This window comes from Filicampus tigris, chromosome 17 (assembly GCF_054856515.1).
Source record: "Filicampus tigris isolate MCC_2025a chromosome 17, RoL_Ftig_1.0, whole genome shotgun sequence".
NCBI classification, from domain to species: domain Eukaryota; kingdom Metazoa; phylum Chordata; class Actinopteri; order Syngnathiformes; family Syngnathidae; genus Filicampus; species Filicampus tigris.
Genome location: NC_141233.1, coordinates 11,672,470 through 11,694,659, shown reverse-complemented (window position 1 = coordinate 11,694,659; position 22,190 = coordinate 11,672,470). Strand labels below are relative to the sequence as shown.

Genomic DNA, 22,190 nt, shown 5'->3' with positions numbered 1-22,190 from the left:
AGCGACAAAACACTTGCCTTGCCAACAGAGTGAGCCGTATAACATTTACATCTAATTTACACGAGTAAATGACGGTAGTTTTAAATGTATGAAATTATGCTTATAAACGGATAGCAATTTCAAACAGAACATGTAGGATTTTATCTCTCATACTGATACACCAACATCAGACATACAGTATAATGTTTTAAACTGTAGTTGTACTGGTCCAGACAGCAGGTGGCGCTGATAGCCCCTCTTTTGAGCCCACACGTCAACAACTCCTAATATTTATCTGCACCTAGGGACTCGTGATTGCTGCACTCAGACAGCAGCCATAAAAGACGTCTGGTCACCTCACGGGTTAAATCATTCCAGACTCAGGAGGCTGCAAGAGAGAAGCTAGGGGTGACACACTGAACTCTCCCGGAACCTCCCCCGCAGTCACTAACACTCTCTCTCATTTTCACGCTCGGGGAGCACGCTGTGAATCTCACCTCAAAGTGTTAAATACTGTATGTGCTCTGGGGTGCGTGCGCAGCCTATTTTTTATTTTTATTTTAGTAAACTCCAAGGATAGGTTGATCAGAAAAGGACAATCCAAATCACCCTGGAGAAATTTTGTCGTTTCACTTGTGACTCTTGGCAAAACACTTAGTGGGGCTGTGTAACGCTGTACTCTATTCAATTAGCACTGTCACCTTGAGGCAGTAATGCTGAGTGGTGACGATGAAGGCTTCTAAACCCAAAGAGGTCTTCCTCAGTTCTTCTTTAAGGGCTCTCAGTTGTTTCTCTTGCTGCTCACAGCGTCCACGCAGCCTCTCCAGCTTATGCGACGGAAAGCACAATGACATCAATACCCAGGACTCAATGGAAGGGGCCCCGTCCTGATTTTTGCCGGAATCTCACCTCCTGACGTTGCTCCTCATTCTCTCTCTCCTTTGCTTTGTTTTCTTCTTCTCGCTGCTGAGCATCCTCTTTCTCTTGCTGCAGCTTAAGGGGAGGAACGCGACGAGGGGAGCCAGGGGGGACAGACCCCCGGGCCGGTCCTCCTGCAGGCCGCTGGCCTGACTGGACTATAGCGAGGGAAGAACCAGTTATCATTCATCCATTGTCTGCACTGCCTATTTGCAGTAAGGTGTGAGCTCGAGCCTATCCCAGCTGATTTTGACACCCTGGACTGGTCCAAGGCCAATCATAGGGCACCCCAGTCATCATATACTCATATTTCCACTGAATCGGTATAAATTCTTAATCAAACTGATGAGTATCAGCAGAGGAAATTTGACCTGACCTACTGCTAATGGTTGTGTTCACCTGATAAATGACACGGACTTAATTGAATCTTTTGTACAGAAAAACCCTGGGGTCCTATCTAATCTCACGATTAACACGACTTCCTAATGATACGTCTTAACTCCAGGTGCAAGGCCAGATAATTGACTTCTGTGTATTTTCTAAATTTTTTTTTTTTTCAGGGAATTTCCACATTTCCCCGCATCCCTCGTAGGTAACCTAAATGTTTATCAGTGTTTTCTGAAGATTTTGGGGGGTTTGTAAAAAAAAAAATTCTTGCCTGAGCAAAATTTAGTTTTTATCTTTTTTGGCAGATAAATCAAAATAATGAAATTATTTCATGACAGTAAACATAACTACTGTAGGTCCAAATAAAATAAAGGAAAATGCCCTGTTAATATTAACAATCGGAAACACTGCTGCACACTTTGACTGCCTTGACCTTATCGTTCAGTCAATTAACGCATGGGGAGCAGTCTCCATGACAACCCGGTCCCGGGGTTGGGTTGCAGGGTCCCGGATAATGAGTGAAAAAAAATCAGTTTGCAGGAGGTGGGGGTGATATGATGAAAAGCCCCTGGTAAAGAAGAGAGGAGAGTGGGGTACCTGAAGCCATTCAAGGATTGTAGGCTGAAGGACTTTTAAATAAAGGAGCAATTTGGACAAAAGAGAGGTACGGCAAACTGCCACAATGTGTTTGAATGATGACGCAAACGCGAAATGCTACAATAGGACACACATGAATGGTACTTGACAGATAGAGAATAGCGACTATCGCACACCAAATTAGTTGATGTGTGCTTCAACGGCAGACTGGAGGGACAATAAAGCGAGGATCAAATGAGAGTGATTCCCGCTAGCGTGGCAAGTTTAGCGTCCAGGTACATTTCAACACAATTTTACATTTTTCTCCCATCAGGCTGCCACACATGCACCTTCCTCTGGGTTCTGTCAGTACTTCTAAATCCGAGTAAGAAACCGAAAATGCTTACTGAGTAGAAAAGAATGTCAGCAAATTTGCAGGGTAGACAACGTTTGCAAGAATAAAATATAGCCAGGCTATGAATGTAAGTTTAACACTAGCTAGCAGTTAGCTATGAAATGGATAACTGACCTGGCGACTGAGGTTTGGGCGGAACAACTGCCAGTCTCTTTGGGGAGGATGGGAGGGAGCGTGTTACCTCTGAACTCCGCTGCAGCTCCTTCCTGCCAACTGTTAAACAACCAATATTTCACTCAACACTGTTTTGACTAGGGAGTGATTTGATCATGCTTTGATACTTGACAAAAGAAATAATATGACAGCAATAGTAAAACATTAGAAACATTCAGAAAAAGTCTCAGCCCCAACCCGTTTGTTTGCCTGTGTTGAAAATATGCCATGATAAGCAAAAGTGCACTTATTTATAGAACACGTATTGTTTCTAAGCAAACGTCCCAACATGTCAGTAAAAAAGAATGAAACTCTGTTACTGATGTTGTTTTCTGCCTAAACGGGATACCCTAGAAATTAAAACATTTAAAAGTAAGAGTTCCCAGGATTGCAATGTTATTATTGCATTCCTTCTTTTCTGTTCTGTTTAATGACAAGGCCTCAAGGAGCAGGTTGGAGCTGATTTTAAAAAAACAAAAACAAAAAACAAAACACACAACCAAAAAAAACCCCCCAAAAAACCGAATTGACCTGTCATAAAAAAAACAGCTCATAAAATACAAGGGAAGAGAGAACAATTTTTTTTCTGGACCATTATGAACTAAATAATTATCATAAAAACATTGGATATTACATGAATATACCACACCTACATCAACAAAGATTGGTGGAGAGGGAATGGAGGGATTTGGGATTTTATGTTAGCACATTAGTGTTTACATTCCCTAAACGTTTTTTTTTTTTTTTCATGCTCTCTATAATCAAAAGTGCTTAATATTTCATCGGAAACCGGGTCAAAGCAAAGTCACGCTCACTGAGAAAGATGAGCCAGCACCAGTCTGTTCCCCATGTCTCTTACATACTTTCCAGACAAGACGGAAAACAATTCTAAACTCCGGATGATACCCGGGATGACTTTTCCGATATCAATTCTTCTGTTGTGTGTCACATTAGATCTGGTGTGGGAGTGGGTGTGATGCGTGGGTATGAAGAAACCGTAGCTGGATTTAGAAGTCTGTGAAATGTGCTACCTAGACACTGGAAAGGGGAAAGGTAGGAGGGAGTGGGTGGGCGACAGTGAAGTATTTTGTAGTTAATAATGTTCGTTAGCGGGGAGTCTATTGTCTGTGCAAAGAGGAGATGGGCTTTGAAAAGAAAATAAGAATTGTAATGTAAGAGAACAGTCTGATCCCGAACACATCACCATTAAAACGCCCAAATTGATGTTTCAGGTCTGCAGAACGTTGTGTTGGATGTTTTCTCAACATTGACGTGATCGTAGAGTGAGTAGTTCTTTTCAGAAGCACTAAAATTCCGTTGATGTTATTCAGTTATTTTCTTTACAATTGCGTTAAAACAATTAAATGGATCACAACAATGTTTTAGATGTAAAGAATCAAGTTGTGATATGCTGTGTGTATTTATATATATATATTTGTCAAAACACTATGAATCCAATTTTCTGTTCATTTTAATGACCTGCTTGTACTATTAAACCATAAAAACTAATTCTGTACACAATAAAATGGCATGGCATGATTTTTTTTTTTGTAGAAAATAACTAAACTAAGGAATAATAATAATTTGTCACTGCAGTACTCTACAGTTGTGCGCTATGTTTTACTTGTTAAGGCGGAGCCAGTACAGAACTATTCATGTAACTGTTCAACAGAGAATTGTCATTTTATGGCTTGCTACTGTGGAACAACAACAACAACAAGAAACTCAATTGAAAAAATATTGTTCAGCTGACCCCCAGGGGAGCTTCTTGGTTGAGCGGGCAGGAAGCGGCGCGGTAGTGCTGGGGTGGACGGTGGCTGAAGGCTGTTGCTGCGACATGGTGCACCTCTCTGGTGATCTGTTGATGGAGGGGCGGCGGCCACTCTATGTAGAGGAGGGTCCTCACTTACACTCAGACCTGCAATGGACATATTTAGAATAATGACCTTGGATCATAGTCTCAATTTGAACATTTTTTTTGGTGTCATAATTACGTTATGAGAAAGATACTAAGGAGATTTTGTTTCTGATGTTCTATATATGGGCACAATCTACGCCCAGGTTGTGTAATCTATCAAATAGATCTCACACTGCGTGTCGCCCGTTTATCTCCCCATAGCCGATCGATAACGACACGACGCCTTCTAAACCGTCCTTGTGTGTGTGTTGATTAGGCTATAACTCGTCTTCTTTTGTCCGACGTTGTTAGTTGTTAGCGCCAAGTAGCAGACTCTCATACTCCTTACAATGACGCGTCTGGTACAGTACTCTGACAGCAGCTTGTTAAATGGCAGTAAACAGTATTTGCATTTGGAAAACATCACAAGTATTTGTTTAACATAGATTTGTTAAACAGTTATTTTGCTCATTTTATTGCCGAGTAGGCATGTGGTGTACGTATTCGGAAAAGACAGGAGTTCATTGTTTTAAAAAGGTTGGCATTCATGTGTAATTTCGTCATGTTACTTTTCTTTTTTGTGAAGTATTAAATTAATGCATGCTTGAAGGACAACACAATTTAACACTAACCGAAATTTATTTACAACTGAACTAATTTTTGCAGCCTAAACAAGCTGTAGAAGAAATCAACATTCAAAAATTGTGTTTTTTAAAAAGAAACATAGCTGTATATTGTAAAATATATATTTTAAAAAATGAAAGGGAATGTAAAGAATTGAGCTGGTTTTAGCAAGCTCAATTAAGCGCACATGCACTGTGGAACATTCGCAACTTGTGCCTTTAAATGGTGTGGGGTCCCTTGACAGTGCCTTGTTGCTCTCCTCTCTCGCTGTCTTTCTCTCTCTTGCTCTCTCCCTCTCTTCCTCTCCCTCGCCCCATACAAACCGAACTCCGGCAGTGGGAACTGAGGAGGGCTTACCGAACCAGTGAGAGCTCAGCAGATGCCATGTACACTTCCCAGGGTTTCTTACTAGCACGTTTGACTTTCTTGAGAGCCATTCATACAACTGGCTGCATAAGTTTTTAGCCATCTGTGGGCGCGGCCATTTTGTCTTCTGTTGAATGAAAATGACATCGCAACTACTCACAACGACCAATCACGGCTGACCTGTATTCTGAATCTGAGCCGTGATTGGTCGTTGTGAGCAAGTTGCGGTGTCATTTTCAGTCGACAGAAGTGACAAAATGGCCGCCACGACAGATGGCTAAAAACGAATGCATTAACACTTATTCCACAAACGCAATATTTATCAGAATGCCCTGTTTCAACTAGTGGGCTTGCAAAGAAAATATTCTTGAAAAGAACAAAATTTGCGTTGACTTCCACTTTACAGTGCTCAGGACATGATGTGAATGATAAAAAAAAAGAAGGAGATTCAGGGGTTACATAAAGAAACTCAGGCAAGTTGATCGAGAACACGACTGCCTGGCCAAATGGCAGCCGAAGATGGATACGCACACACGAGGAGCATAATAATTCAGAAGCAACAGAGCAGCTGGGCTCGGGAGGAAGCAAACAACATAAAAAGAGATATGAAGATAGATGAGCTGATGTTGCTTAGATGGAGGCAGTGGAAAGCCTCTGGTCTTATGGTGAAAATGAATAAACTCCAAGGATATTAAGAAAAAAAAGCAATGCTCGATGGAGATTGATTTATCGGCAAGGTCTCGTAGCATAATCCTGAGTCCTTGCTGTCGTCATTCTGAAAAAAAAAAGGGGATCGCACCGAGGCATGCACATTCACTTGATCCCAGAACGGAACTGAAAGTTTCAAGTGAGTAATTGTTTAAATCCATCTTATTTTGTGGCTTAACCTCACCGGCGCTGCCTGTAAAACACAGTGGGGTTTCTCAGACAGATGTCAGCTTCATTCTGTGCTCTGCCTCACACATGACAGATTATGTAATTAAACTGCGAGATTCATCAGAGCCTGTAATTTGTTCCGTCTATTAGTCGGTGCTTCCTGTCATTTGCGGAAAATTGCTCAAATCATCATCAGCGGTCTTAATGAAATGGTGGCAGTCCTCCACGTTCCTCGTCGATAACCTTTAATGTATTTAGCACATACCGTTGATTCACTCTTGAAGCGAAAGTCAACCCAAACAAATTTTTTTCAAGAATATGTTCCCAGCAGGCCCACTCGTTGAAACACGGCATTCTGATTAATTTTGCGTTTGTGGAATATAAGTTAAGCAGCAAAATGCACTCGTTTTTAGCCATCTGTGGGGGCGGCCATTTTGTCTTCTGTCGACTGAAAATGACATCTCAACTGCTCACAACGACCAATCACGGCTGACCTGTTTTCTGAATCTGAGCCGTGATTGGTCGTGGTGAACAGTTGTGATGTCATTTTCAACTAGTGGGGCCTGCTGGGAACATATTCTTGAAAAAAATATGTTTGGGTTGACTTCCGCTTTAAGCCACGATGTGATTGATGCTGAGCAGATGCCAAATGTTACTGTAATGTTTTTTCTTGGGGAAATGTGCCAGTTAATGTAGCAAAAAGGCAAATTTACAGGCTTGACAACTTAATAACTGAGCATATCTCCACCGCATATCTGCAGGAAACACTTATGATTGCAAAGTACTGCCTGTCAGCAGCAGTACTGTATGTGTGTGTGTGTGTGTGTGTGTGTGTGTTGGGGGAAGGCCAAGGTTAAAGCTGCATACATAAAGCACAAAGTAATGGCCTTGCAAAGACGGACCTGAGTAGAAGTCTGAGGGAAAGATTTGATGCAAGATGTCTGAGGATGGGAAAGTTCAGTCTGAAAAGAAAGTTAAGTATCTGCTTATACAAAAGACAAGTGCAAGGCTGCTTAGTGCTCCATCACAGCCCCATTACAGAAGCGCTGTGAGCAAAATTGGAATAAATCATTTAAATGCATCACATTTTCTGACTCTGAAATATGATGACAAAAGAGTTTGAGAGTTTTCCGTACAAAGCCGTGTTGAAATGGGTCCCAAGCTTTGCAGTGGCGTTCAAGTGTCACACTCAGATGTGTATCTGGTATGCTAAATTAAACATTGGGTAGAATTGTATCACATCAAAAGTGACTTTGTATACTGTATATCCTAATTGTCTTAAATGGGGAAGTCTCACTCTTATAAAACCCTTATGAAATATAATATGATCCTGTGAAGGTTTTATGTTAGCTAGGTTACTAGCACGCATGAGTATAAGAGTACTTTGTGTCCTAATCAAGTGTAAAAAAGGATGCTGTGATAAATGATAAGCATGAACATGGTTGAAATTAAGTGTGAGCTCAGGCGTCAACGCCGTCACGGCTGCCATGATACTTTTTCTTCCTTTTGCTGCCAAGTGGCATCCATATCTAATTGGCCATCTCATTTTCTTCTCCTCTAGTGTGTATCTATACTCTATGCACACATGCGCCACGGAAACCATCTGGTCACGGCGAGCTAGCATGAGTCACTCGCCAGCTCTTAGCTCGCAGCCGTGGCATCTGCGGTGCAACATCCACTCTCCTCCTGGTGCCAGCCTCTCGACATTGCTCTCGTTTCCCTCTCGCGCATTTCCTCCCTGGGACCGTGCCGTAGCCTTCCCTCATAAAGTAGACCTACTTCCCTGTTATTTTATTAATGCTAATGCTGTATTTGTTTGGACTATTGAATTTCCATCGTGTTCACTCCTCCGTTCCCCCCCCCTCCCCCAACTCTGTAACAGAAACTGTCAATCAAAGCGGGATTAACAGCGTATTCCCAGTGTACTTGACATGCATGGGCGCGTCGCTCGCGCTGAAACACCTTGGGGATGTCAGCACTAGGATGACGACAGGATTGCGCTAATGGCTAATCAATGTTCGGCGATAACGTATAACTCCACTGTTGATAGAATGTCATACTTACACGCAGCTTTATATGCAAGCGCATTGTTTGTGAACTGCATTCGATTGCTTTTCCTGCCACTGATTTATAATGCGTGTTCGACGCTACCATTTCTGGCGCCCGAGGGGTCCAAAGCAGAGCGTTCAGCGTGTCCAACTAAACGATTTTGTGACAGCTTCAATGATTTAGTACGGCTTGCCAAAACAATGAAGTGTAAAGTCATACGGAGACGTGATGGGTGTGATCGTTTCCACTCGACGGAGCCATCAAAACATATCGGCATCGTTGAGCTGCCTTGTCCCCAAGTTTTTCCACATTTACACATTTATAAAGAAACTTTATCGTCAAAGTGGCCAATAGGTGCTGGCAGAAATGGAATATTCAGATGAAATGTGGACATCTTTGATCAGCTTTGATGGTGGGGAGCTTAAACTCACGGGGATTGTCCCGTAACCCACATTACTGAGGCTTGGCAACCCATGTCCCCATATCGCTCTATTCCTTAATGATTGCTCCTTTCTGGATCATCCGGAGCCCAAATGGAGGCTGTTTTTCTGTGGATCAATGACGCGAATGAGCAACTGAGCCCGGTTTCTATTCTCTTTGTTTCAGAATGAGTTTCTGGGTTGGTACAAGTCCCCTGACTAACGCTGGAAGGATGTGTGAAAACTCATCTGTCAATCTGACTGCCCTTTGATCGGATTTCGGAGTGTGCCGTGAGGGGAAACGATCCCTGCGTGATGAGGGGGAGAAAAAAAAGGTATTGCAAACACTCATCCCAACACAGACGCACACGAAAACAGTGTGGAAAGATGCCCGCGGTAGTTAGAAACCATGATTACTAGTGCAATGTTCTCCTTCTAATCGTCATGTTACCATCTTGCTCAGTCACTCAGAAGCTCATTATTTCCCACAACACCTTGGGCTACGTGCCAATTTTACAGTGCGGTTATTTATAGTCAGAAGTGGCAATATCTAAAATGTAAATCAGCACAAAACGTCACTTTCCAGATGCTTATCTAGTCTCCCAATTGCCCCTTGAAATAAGAAGGCAGTGTTTGTTTTTCAGTTATCGATCAGATGGTCAGCTGATTCTGTTTTGCGTAGAGCATGTGAGAAAAATAGCCCGATAAATGTTTGACACCAAGATTCAGAAATGTGCATATATTTACTTTAAGGATGGTAAGTAAACTCAGAGGTTTGTGTGACTGTTCTTGCCCGTCAGTCCAAGTCATTGAATATTGATAAGAACATGAATTCGCCTTCTTTCCTGGTACCGAGATGCTGAATTCATCCTCCTGTTTTCCTTTTAGTTGTTAAGAAAGGGCCTCCCCCACATTGGCACACAGATTGCACTCATGATCAACCAATGAGAGGGTGACAGGAGAGATGAAACAAGTGCTCAGGGGAAACGAGGGAGAAGAGGGATTACGTAACAGGGAACGTGACGTACGCCAGCGCTGAGGAGCTTACGTCAGCTGTAACTGGGAGAGAAAGAGCAAGCAAGCTATGTAGGTCACATTAAAAACACATGCAGTTATTCCAAATTCAGCCAACTAACCGGACCAGCGTACACTTGACGTCCCGCAACGTTTCGGTTCTGCACAGTCAATGCAGCAGCCTAAAACATGAGTAGGCAGCAGTTATCTTGGCGAATGATGTCTGACTCCGGCGGAATTATTGGTCTATAAAAAAAGAATACATCGCTGCAATCATTTAAAACAAAACTGGTGTTATAAAGCGCACAGTTTGGTCAATATCATCTTTCACAGTTGAAGAAAATCAACGGCCCAAAAGTCTCTACCGGTGGATCTAATACCCAACACGATAAGCCCTCATGAAGCTGTGTTAAAAGATGTTAAGAAGAAAGCAGCTTTAGCTGTAAATACGACGTAATGAATGTGGATGGGGAGTATTTATGCAAATGAGGCGTACAAGGGGTAATGAAAACAAGATGGTGATGATAATGACACTCTCGTGTAGTGATAAAGCTGCAGCGCAGTGTTTCGAAATGCATCTGCCTGTGCTTTTTACGCGCTTTTACACAGTGCTTCACCGCAAAGCAGGAGAAATGTGAAAGTGCACACCGCTGTCCTGACATTCCGCCATTCCCTTATACACAGATGCCATTCTACCTCAGTTGGGGCTCTGATACTACCTTCAAAGGCGGAATATTCGTGGCACAACTTCATCCCACCTTTTTATGTCAGCACTATTTACAGAGGCGGACATTTTACTACATTTTGCTGGACCGTCAATCGTCATCCGTCATTTTTCGCGACGAACTGAATTGCAATCGTCATTTCGTCAGTTAAGTCCGTCAGATAGTCCGTCAGTAGTCCGTTAGTCGGTCCCGCAAAAAACGTCCCAAAACGGGCGTCTTAAATGTTTGTCAGTGACGGCCAGTTACTCCGTATGCGGTTAGTGACGATTACAGCGACGGTTGATAACCCACGTCCGTCATTCGTCAGTTCGTAATTTTAAAAGGTGTCCCGTCAATCGTCAGCAAAACTGGTGTCCGTCATTGCGCAACTCTGGCTATTTATACAAAACGGATCTAAAAATCAAGGTATGAGATGTTGTGACTTACGGTGAGCCGTCCTGCTCGGGTCATTCTGTGTGCTGTCGGCGGAGTGTGCGGAGGAAACGGAGGACACGCTCGAACTCCTGACGAAGCCAAACGCTGCCAGGCGGCCCACGGGTAGTCGGGTGGAGCTGAAGCCAGGGGCGCGAAGTCCAGACTGGTTTGCTTTGGGAAGCAGGGACCTGGAGGTCATGCCCTGCGCCTGTGCTGATGCTGGCGCCTCGGGAGCATGAAGCGTGAAAACCTCATCGTCAGCTAGAATAACATGCAAAAAAATAAATAAATCAACAAATTTTCTCAAATAAACGGTTTGCTGAATAAAAGCAGAGAAGAGAGTAAGAAGGCAGAACAACCATCAGCTATTGAAAAACATTGCCCTACTGCGAATACGAAACAAAAGTGAAAAAAATGTTCATAATTGACCACATACTATGATTCTACAACACTTGAATATCATTGCAAATTCATCTTCCAAACTACCCTTAAAAAATAATTCAGTAGAGCAAAAACAAACGCATGCGGTCTTGGAGGTCTTCTAACTTAACTCCTGCTCGACATAAAAAGATCTTAGTCTCCATCAGAGGGCATCTTATGACTTAACAAAAAGAGCTAAAAAACTGACTAGTTAGTTGACAGTTCCATGAATAGCTGAGTATGGGATCCGCTTGAAAAAAACACAAATGGGTGAATTTGTGACAAGTCAACAGCCAATAGGCGGGTTAACTGCAGTGTCACATCACAGCAGTGTGCCACATTTTAACCCTAATCGAATTAATTCAATCAACAAAATTGTGCTCTCCATTTTTGACAAACCTTTAACAGTAAATACGTGCTTTTTGCTTTTTCATGCATCGAAAGCCACCCTTTTGGTACCTGTGCAATTATTTTTTTGGTACTCAAAATCCCAATGAAAACATATACCGACCAAACCATACTTTGTCAAGCAGAAATTGGGCATTATTCAGCAGAGTGTACATGTTTCCAGAAGGGTAATACTGCATAGCTGTGATGTTTATTTCCAGTGCAATCGTTCATCATTCTGTGCTGATTTTGCTCTCTGTGGGCTTCTCTGTTTTTACTCTGCTCAGTCCACAATTTTAAGAATTATAAATGCTGCTCACAGCTGCTTTTGGCTTTGTGTGGTCCTCCTTGCGGGCGCAAGTACTTTAGCTAATGCCAACATTGTCACAAGGTTTAAAATGCATAGAGCAATTTGTGGCTTAGCTTGTTTGACAATAAATCCTTCAGTCAAGCCAATCAATCGAAGAAATACACGAGAGGCCAAAAAAAACCCCCATAAACGAAATAATTAATTTTTGTTGGACAAGGAGTGAAATCCTCCCCCATGGTAAACACACACACACACACACACACACACACACACACACACACACACACACACACTCCTTTGGGCCTCGCAAGGTCTAGCTAGAATCAGGCTAAAACATTATCCCCTGCTGGCTGCAGAGATAAGGCAGGAAGCCCTCGTTTCTTCTCCAATTGCCACAACTCTCCACTGGGCGCCGCAGAGCCTCCAACGCATCAATCCATGAATGCAAACATTTTATGAGGGAAAATGTGAGCTCTGTTTGTGTCTAGCAGTATAGGGAAAAGTGGGCAGTCTGGAATCTGAAGGTGCTATCATTGCTGCTGCTCCACCTCTTTGCTCCTTGTCAGCCTTTTAGCCCATTGCGCTGAGTATTAGATTGGAGCTCGCTGCTCTCGAGGGCGCAACTCTGGATCATCAAAGATAAATGTCCCAATTTTCCTCCTGTCCCTGTTTCTGGTGCTCCTCTTCAAGTGTGTAGTGACAGAATAAATTCTGACAAATATCCACTTAAACCTGAACACCAGCGATCCTGCAGCCGATTTGAAAACACACATGAATCTGAAGAGGAAATGAGAGTGCAGGGCTGGTCATATCTCAATGGGAACTAATGCTGTACAAAATGTTAGATTGCATGCAGTGTTTGTAGGACTGGCAGCAGCAGGGCGTGAGATGGATGCAGCGGGAAACTAGTGACATTAATTAAGAGTTAATTGGAGTTCACTTCAAAGCCGGCAGGTCCCAGAAGGCCAAACAGCATGAATCAACTGAGATTAGAATAAGACGATAGCGCACATGATAGCATTATGCTCATAAAATCTGTATGTATATAATGTATATGCGATACATTTATATCTAGGGATGTGTTTCACTCCAAGCCTGTATTTCCAGCTTCATTTTCATGTTATTAGACCCAGGGCGAGAGCCGTTTAAATATGTATGTAGGTGAGAAATGGGATTTCAACCCATCAGTCGGTCCAAGGATGAGCACATTTCTAGCTTCTGTGTAACAGTGACAGCCGTTCTGCAACATAATTTGGACTGCAGGTGCCAAGGGTAGGAAGTGAATTGTCTGAACTAGAAATTAAACTCAAGGAGGGGAAATGAAAACGGATTGGCTATTTATTAATTTTGCTTCATAGACGCAGCCTCTTGGAGCAGGACATTTCCCCTCAGAGCATCTTGAAATCCTCCAAACGGATCAACCAGAATTTGAGCGAATGCATTTTAATGAGCCGCTTTCATCACAGGCCAAATTTGTCAGAGCAGTCCTACCACATCTACTCACTGCTGCAAAGGAGCAGACAGATAACAACTTTCTGGTGTGTCAAATTTCTGGTAGATTAAATGAAATTGGATTTTTTTTACCTGCGGTATTGTGGCTCTTCTGGCTGGCTGCTGGGCCGACTTGTTGGATTTGTTGGCTGATTGTTGACCTCTGACTTTGACTAGGTCCTTTGCCCTTGACTGCACCTGAAGCTGTCCTGTTCACAGCTCCGAGGCCTAAACGCAGACCTCTGCCAGAGCGCAAGAGACTTCCACTACCTCCGGTCTGAGCAGCTGTCCGAAGCTGTAGCGGGTCCTCTGCAGAGCTCTCTTTACAACTGGCTGATCTTCCGACCTAAATATGATGGATACAATACCTCGATTATAATGACTCATATTTGGTGTCTGATCAGAAATTAAGATGAGAATATTCACTCACTTTAAATAAAAAAAAAAATCAGTAACTTGAGCACAGAACACCTACCTCTGAGTGTGCTCCATAGAAGTCCCCTGTTTTGCCGGCCAGCTTTGGGGGCGCTGTATAGCTATGGGTATGAGTTTGCGGGACGGTGTTTGTATGTCCCGGAGCCCGGATACTCCGACTCAACAATCCTGATGGGAAGATATTTGTTTGCATGTCTTTGTGGTACTTGTCGTAAAGCAAGTTGGAGGCACTGAGTACTGATGCCCCTCTGCTTTCTTTTTCAGGCTTGAAGGGGTCTTTAGGAATATCATTGAAGGAAGTAGGCGTTGCACCTACACCATGTGTGTATGTGGACAACCTTGCTGGTAAAGAAGATACCTGATAAGGTCCGTCAGCAGCCTGAGGCTTGAACTGAGGATTTTTACGAATGTAAGTGATGATTTTTGGGCGGACTCCTTTAGGTTTAAGTTTCGGTGAAGGAGAGCTCTCTTTGGGGCTTGAGTTATGGCTTGAATTGGGGGTGCTTTGCTGGTTGTTTAGAGGCGCTTTGGGGATTCCAGTTGGATTTATGTTGGTTGTAACTGCTGCTCTCATGCAAACACTGCCGTGGCCCTGAGCTGATGGCTTTACATCAGGGCTGCCTCCTGATGGGATGTGTTGAACTCCGCTACGTGCATCCTTAGAGATGAGGTGCATTGAGGCTTGCCTGTTCGGTGAGCCCTGGGGTGTCCTGAGAGGGGAGTGGGGAGGCGTAAATGTCCTTTTGGGACTGGAGCAATTCCGTCTGTAGGTGAACTGAGTCTGGGGTCTCTTCTCCAGAGTGGAAGATTTGGAGGCGTTTGAAGTAGACTTTGTAATTGAACCTGGCTGCTTTTCCACTAATAAAACCTCCTTTTTGACTGCCTGGTTGGGTTGTCTGGATTGGAAGACTCCGTAAGTGTTGTACAGGTGTGAAAAATCTGATGGTTCACGTAAAGATGATTTTGTAAGCTTTTTGTTGGACCCATTGTGAGCGTGACTCGGTGAAACTGTTGCGGTGTTGTCGGAGGGTGGTCGCCCAACTTCAGCACCGTGACCACTAAGCTCTGCTAAGTTTTGAGCTCTACCCATTTCTGACTGACACAGGGGTCTGACAAGCTGTTGTTGCCTCGGAGGTAGAACCCTTTCCTCAAATCCAGCCCTTCTTCTTTGGCCCAGACCACCACCAGAGGATGATCCATTTCTGTACTGACTTCTCTCATCTTGTCTGTCAGCCTGACTGTTGCATTGATCGTGTTTGTCCTGATAACACAATGGTGGAGGGTTGTTATCTACGTGAGCTGCTCTTCTTAGAGCTTGGGCTGAGGTAGTGTTGTTGGCATAACAAATGTCGGTCTTAGAGCTGGGCAGACAGATAAAGGTTTCTCGACTAGAATCCAGGGTGCTGGACAGACTTCCACTGAGTCTTATTGTGGATAGATTGGAGACAAACACATTTGTTTCTGACTTGGATTGCTTGAGCCCTCCTCTACCTGTGTTGGTGTTTTCTTCTTCGGTTAAGCCTACCTCACAAGTGTCTTGCTCTGTACTTTGACATGTATTCTTTTTCCACTCCTCTTTGTCCCTCCGAGTTCTGTTCTCCACTTTGTTGCTGTCGTTGTCGTTCCTCCGCACCCCAGTTGAAGTAGAACTGGCGGTTGAACTGGAGGATATTGACATGGGACCCTCATCTTTACCTTCTCCTGTGCTTCCCCCATCTTCGTCATCATCGTCCTCTGCATTTGGGTTTCTCAAGAACGCGTGTATGTCCGGACACTTCACAAGCTCAATCTCTCTGAGGCCAGGCTCTGAACATTGCTGCTCAGAGCCCCAGATTATCATCTTGTCGTGGGATTCACTTTGTGATACCAAAGGTGGGAGCGAGGTCGTATTGCACCCTGTGTCCTCAAGCAATCCTCCTTGATCGCTCAAAGAAGTTAATTGATTGGCATTGTCATCGCCAGTGTGAGGGAATTGGATTTGAGCTTTGTTTGTGATCTTCTCCGCTCTCTCAACAACCCCATGTCCCGTGAAACTAGTTGGGATGCTCATTTTGATCAGTTTCTTTTGAGCACTTAAAGATACCAGGCAGATACCTTATTAATCCCAAAGGAAATTTCGTAGCCTAAGGCCATTGATTGATTTCGAAACCTCTCTGTTTTATTTTGTTCTGGTTGTCTTTGATGCTGTGATGTGGTCCTCCAAATATAGAGTTTCATTAATAATTTATTTTTTATATCAGCTCACCACTCATTCATTGTGTGATGACTCTGCATTGAGGACTCTTCAATCTGAAAGAAAAAAAAAAGTGTAAGACAACAAGCTCAGTTCATTTGTAGAATAACTTAAAAATCAATAATAACTTTAAAAGCAATTTCTAAAATCATATTTTCTGTGTGTGGAGTATCAGGGGAAGCCAATTTCAAAGAAAACCTCATCATCATAAGTTGTTGGTTGCATCACATACCGGTAGTTTAAGTCTCTCAGTAGCGTTTGTTTTGCTTGTCCTATAACTGCAGTTAAAATCATTGTGTGTTCAAAATGTAAAAGCAAGAGTGTTACATGTTCAGGTACAGGTCCATCAATTATAAATTCATGGAGAAGCATTGAGATGAGTGAGGAGGGAGGCTCGGGCTGCACTGTTTGTTTGTAAGACTGGAATTACTCCGGGGATGACTCAGAGAGGTTAAGAGGAAGAAGAAGAAGGGGGTAAAATGATTTGTAATGAGCCCTTTCCTTCAGAGACACTGAAATTTACAAAAACCTGGCACAAAACAGTGTCACGCTTCAGATGTATTTGTTTTCATACATGGTAGAGTGTGTAACAGTGGCTAAGTTTCAGCATTCTGCGAGCAGGCGAAAGCATGCTAGCGTTGAAGAGCGAAAGCAAAGCACCAGCTCAGTGCGGATAAATCCATATTGTTGTCCTGATCCCCACAGGGGGTTAACACTCTCCTCGAGCACACCATATGGCTGATTCTACCGCAAGTCGCTCGTGTTCAACAACAGAACAGAACAGAACAGAACACCCACTTTCTTTGCAACAAAAATACCCCAACTCACCCCCCCAAAAAAACAGATATAAAAACAAAAACAACGATTGTGCTTGCTTAGAATCGTGTTTTCTTGTTTCTTCCAAAATGCCGACTTGGGTAATCATGTCATTAGGTTAACAATATAGACAATTTAGTCTTCAATGGACCTAACATGCACGTTTTTGGAATGTCGCAGGAAGCAAGACAAGTCAGACAAGTAAGCATATAAATTCCACTCAGGAAGGTTGCAGCTGACATTCAAACCCAAAACTGTGAGGCGGACATGGACTGCTGTCCCTGCAATACTGCAGTACTATCATAACTATATTAAGTCACCCGTCCGTGCACTGCATGACCAGGGCAGTCATGCCTTGAGCAACTATGTTTTTCCAATTCATTGTCATGAATACTTGAGTAGATTCCAAGTTTGCGAGCTGAGCTCCTGCAGTTTAATAATAAGTAGAGCAGGGGCATCAGTACTCAATAGCAGGTGGCCTCTCTTCGTGTGATGCTGAGAGAACGGCAAAGATGGCAGCTTCTGACTTTTGTGGCCATTGTGAGGTTACCTTTGGTCAAATGTATTTAGCTCATAATGTTGTCGAAGGTGTGGCAACTTGAATATGAGGTCTGGTTTCCAACAAGCAGGGAAGTTCAGAATGATGCATTCTTATATGCATTTAGAGAGGGCTACCACAATAACTTCTGTTATTGTAGGGAGGAGAATGCAGTCCCTCAATTGGTGGCCAGAACACAACATTTTGTCTCTATGCTTTATTTCTCTTGGCTATCGGTGATTTATTTTTTGTTCTAACAAGATTTCGCTAGCCTGATATCAAAATATTTGTACAGTACCTTACTTACCTACTTGACAGAGCCATCGCAGGCTCATACAATACATATCAGATATTGTTCCAAACAGTAATGTGTATACTGAATAGAACAGTGCTGCATGGTATAACTATAAAAATGGTTTAACTTACCATTCTACATTTTTTTCCCCTACTACAGATAGAAGCCACTTATTTCTGACATTATTCCAAATTTGCATTGTGTTTGGAACACAAACTGCTGCGAAATGAGAAGCAAATCATGTCGGTAGACAAGCACCCAAATAAATTATAAAGCTTATCAGCCTGCTCTCTGCTCTACTCTGTCTCTCTGCTAATATTTACCCTCAATTGGTACACGCAAACAAATGATTAGCTAATTATAGGAGCATACACAGAAATAATTTGAAAAGCCAGGGGAGCAGAAGGATAGGCGAGAGAGAGTGCAAGTGTGTTAAGGGGAGAATTTATTGAGATGCCATCATGGCTGGTGAATCCTATGTTGATGCAGCGGTGCTCGCCGCGCTGGTGACAGCACTCATTGGATGTTGAGCCCAAAGACTGCATCAATCTGGTGACAAGCATTGGCAGGAATAAAAAGATGAAACCTGTATCATTGAATACATTGTCTAAATAAATGTGGATGCAACCTGATTTAGACAGATATAATATGGAATTGCCGCCAGAGATTGAACCTGGGGAAAAAAAATGTGTCAGGGTCTTCCCTTGGGTCGCTCTGCCCTATGCTAATAAGAAAGCTAAATAGGAGACGTATATAAGAAATAAGAAAGAGCTGAAATTCTAACAAGAAATATTAGACATTTAATAGTCCTATGAATTGTGTTTCGTATACACTTGTAACATGGCCAGAGTTTATGCACGCATGGCATTGGGACAAAAGTATTATAAATCCTGGCCATTTCACAAACAGGAACTGATAGTGGGAGATATAAAGGATTTGCAGTATCTTTTGTTTTCGATAGGGTTGAGTTGCGGGTTAGAATTAATAGATTTAGGGCTAGTAAGGGCGTTGCCCAATTTATTTTGAATTATTAATAAAACACCAGCGACTCTCCATTGGTTAAAAAAAGACTCATTAACATTATGAAATACAGTGTGAATAAAAGTTTTTTTCATTCCCCCCCAAATGAATAAAATAAGACCGACTGAGGATTCCTGGTCACGAGCCTGAGGTGAACAAGGTAGGAGTATTTGTCAGAAAGATTTTCTTTGCTTCGCATGACACCTGAACTCCACGGGGAGAAATGTAAGATGCAAAACCAAAACAAAAAGCGCAGCCCTGCTTCTGTTGTCATGGCAATATCGTCCGTGAGAACGACAGAATCCACCTATGCTCTTTGGTGAGCGAGGAAAGGTCAGCGCCAGAAAGAGGCAGTCACTTCTGAAGGTTAGCGGGATGCTTTTAAACCGTCAGCTCGTGCATACTGCATACATTGTGTTGCGCATCAACCGCGACTCCCAATGCTATACAAACACATCTCACAGGTCCAAAAATAACCGGGTGAAGGTCTGGATTGTTAACAAGAGATACAGTCAACCCATCTAAAGCAGGCATGTCCTTGTTAGTAGTCTATAACCACATCCCTAAGGCAATGAAAACCAGAGCTAAATCTCATCTAATCTCAGAAGTGTCCAAAATTAATCTTGACGTCATCCAACAAGTTAACAGAACAGGAAATCAAGAGACTGCTTCTTCTGCTCTAAATGTTATCTTTAAATTCAAGCAAGAATGGTTGTTTGTGGGAGATGATGTAGAGAGAAGATGGAGATCGTGATTACACCGGAGAGTTGTCGCAGGAGTGCTACAGCTACTAATGGATGTTAATATTTCATCCATAGGAAGAGCTATAGAGGTCTGTTTGTTTTCGAATAGATCACAAGAGCAGAGTGAATGAGTTTAATGAAGGCAACTTCTCTTATAGACTGCTAATGAGCACGTAATAGCCCTCATTGACAGGACAACACGCTTCCATATTATGTTGTGCGATGTGAGCCAAGTTATTTTTTTAGCTATCCTTTAGAACGTTAGTGGCGATCATGTTTCCAACAAATTTTGTTAGTCATGTTTGTAGGTCATATTAGGTTTAGGTTTACATGAGAACACATGGACAATCTGCAACTGTGTCGCAATATCACATTGTGAATAAGATACACCTACACAATTCCCTTTGTTGACATACTGTGAGCGTCATATGTGAATCAATGACTTTGGGTAGTGTAATGCGTACAACTGCGGTTAAGCTACACTTTGCCGGAGAGGCGTTCTGCTTTTATATCAATGCTGAGTTCCCCCATAATCGTTTTGACTGCAGCCTCTTACAATATACGCTTCCTGTAAAATCTGTCATTTTGCCAGGTTGCTTTTCTGGCATGGTCGGAACGGTGGGGGGAGGGGACGCTTTTGCAGGTAGTGTAATGTGTGTAATGCCGGGACAGGGTTGGGAAGGTTTTTGTTCGTCACATGGGAGGATGGCCTGAAGTTCTTATGAATCTAATTATATTAATGCGGGGCGGGGTGTTGCTGAGCGAAAGCATACAGTTGTAGTGATGTCTCACTGAATTAGTGTGCGGCCTTATGGCCTCTAATGTTTAAATGGTAACATTGTGGTGTCCAAAAACTTTCAAAGCGAGAATCCTTTTTAGTTGTCTTTTCAGGCCAGAACATGTCATGTGCAGAATCCCCCGACGCATATTTGAGCCTCACAAATTCACCTACTTACATTTTCTAATTATTCACTGAAAAGTACAGTAATTGCTCTAAGAAAGTATGTTGAAATGATGCACCTCGGCTAAGAGACAAGCTTTGTATGTTACGGAGGACTTACAGTGGCTATAAAAAGTAAAAAAAAAATAAAATAAATAAAAAGAAAAAAACAAGAACAAGTTTAAAGGGGTAGTCAACCCAAACATTTTTTTTGAAGAATATGTTCTATGCAAGCCCACTAGTTGAAACAAGGCATTCCGATAAATATTGCATTTGTGGACTAAGAGTTAATCCACCCGTTTACAGTCATCTCAGGGGGCGGCCGTTTTGTCACTTCTGTCGACTGAAGGTGACATCACAACTGCTCAGGGCTCAGGTAACGACCAATCACGGCTCAGCTTCAGAAAACAGGTCAGCCGTGATTGGTCGCTACCTGAGCCCTGAGCATTTGTGATGTCATTCTCAGTCGACAGAAGTGACAAAATGGCTGCCCCCTGAGATGACTATAAAGGGGTGGATTTTGCTGCTTAAATCATATTCCACAAACGCAATATTAATCAGAATGCCGTGTTTCAACTAGTGGGTGGGTCTGCGGGGAGCATATTCTTGAAAAAAAATTGGTTTGGGTTGATTTCCCTTTAAGGAAGTACAGATGTACAGATGAAGCCTTTTTTTTTTTGTTAGTCATTTCTTACATCACAAACCAAGGTCTGCAGGGAGCTTCCAGAGCATCAGAGAGATCTCATTTTTCAAACGTATTAGGAGGAAGGTGCAAAATAATTTCCAATGCATTAAATATAGCATGGACAAAAAACACATTTGAAGTCTCCCGAACGCTTGTGGGAAAATCTGTTATTTGTCGATAAAACCAAGGTTGAACTTTTTGGCCATCATTCCCCACGTCTCTGACCAGCCGTCACGCTAGCTTTCTTCTTTTTGTGCGTCACACAAAATAAGCTCTGTCACATTTAAACCATGATTTGGATTCATTTGGATGCAGCTAAGAGATGCCCATTGTTTTGCGCAAAGCCAACCACTACCTGCATGTACTCACACTCACACACACACACACACACACACACATGCCTTCTCTCACCGCTTTTGTTGTGGGTCCACTAGCACATGTGGATATTACAGAAGCCATTTGTCTGTGGCACTTCGCTTTATTGCTCTCTCCCCCCTGCCCCCACTGGAGAGCAGACAGGTTCTACACCGCGTGGTCCCAGGGGGGAACCCCGCTTCGCACACGTACACACACTTATGCTCACACTCCTGTCGCATCTCCTCTGTTTCATCCACACTCGCAACGTGTGAATTCCAGGAGAGTGAGGAGCAAGCGAAACAGGCGACACAAATGGAAAAAGCGTTGACATGTGCATAACCGTAATTTATGACTGTGGAGTGGTCGCACATGACATAATTAGATTCCGAGCTGTGCTTGCATAAAAATGCAGTGTAGCAGTTATCCCTTGACATAAACACCCTCTACTCTGCTACTGCACATACAGTACAGTGTATTTGTGTGATTTTAATTCTCTAATGACTGCCTTTTCATCCACGTGTATTTTTAGACCATTTCCCACGGCTCAGCGGTGTGTGAAATGTGTGCCTTTCTGCGACAGCACGCCAGACAATTGATTCTAATAGAATTCTACGCGACAAAACTTGCTTGTCTTGTCATCAAATGTAGAAATTCCCTCCTTAGACACGTTGACTATCTTTCATGTGCTTAGAATCCGCCAGTAGGATG

At 42.9% G+C, this 22,190-nt stretch overlaps 1 protein-coding gene and 1 long non-coding RNA gene across 3 annotated transcripts in view; one reads left to right on the top strand and one right to left on the bottom strand.

The window, feature by feature from the left end:
• The window catches only part of mtus2a (microtubule associated tumor suppressor candidate 2a), a 36,233-nt gene that overhangs the window by 7,715 nt on the left and 6,328 nt on the right, over positions 1-22,190 (bottom strand). For both annotated transcript variants that reach the window (XM_086013493.1, XM_086013494.1), the window contains exons 2-8: positions 13,896-16,144; positions 13,514-13,766; positions 10,825-11,073; positions 4,182-4,346; positions 2,390-2,488; positions 889-1,055; positions 681-806 (exon numbers count right to left, since the gene is read on the bottom strand). In XM_086013493.1, coding sequence (XP_085869619.1) covers positions 681-806; positions 889-1,055; positions 2,390-2,488; positions 4,182-4,346; positions 10,825-11,073; positions 13,514-13,766; positions 13,896-15,905 — 3,069 coding nt within the window. In that variant the 5' untranslated portion in view covers positions 15,906-16,144. The remainder of the gene's footprint in view (positions 1-680; positions 807-888; positions 1,056-2,389; positions 2,489-4,181; positions 4,347-10,824; positions 11,074-13,513; positions 13,767-13,895; positions 16,145-22,190) is intronic.
• LOC147133362 (uncharacterized) overlaps positions 8,862-22,190 on the top strand; it is a 38,231-nt gene continuing 24,902 nt past the window's right edge. Inside the window, exon 1 of the long non-coding RNA XR_015081931.1 lies at positions 8,862-8,994. This is a non-coding gene — a long non-coding RNA (uncharacterized LOC147133362). The remainder of the gene's footprint in view (positions 8,995-22,190) is intronic.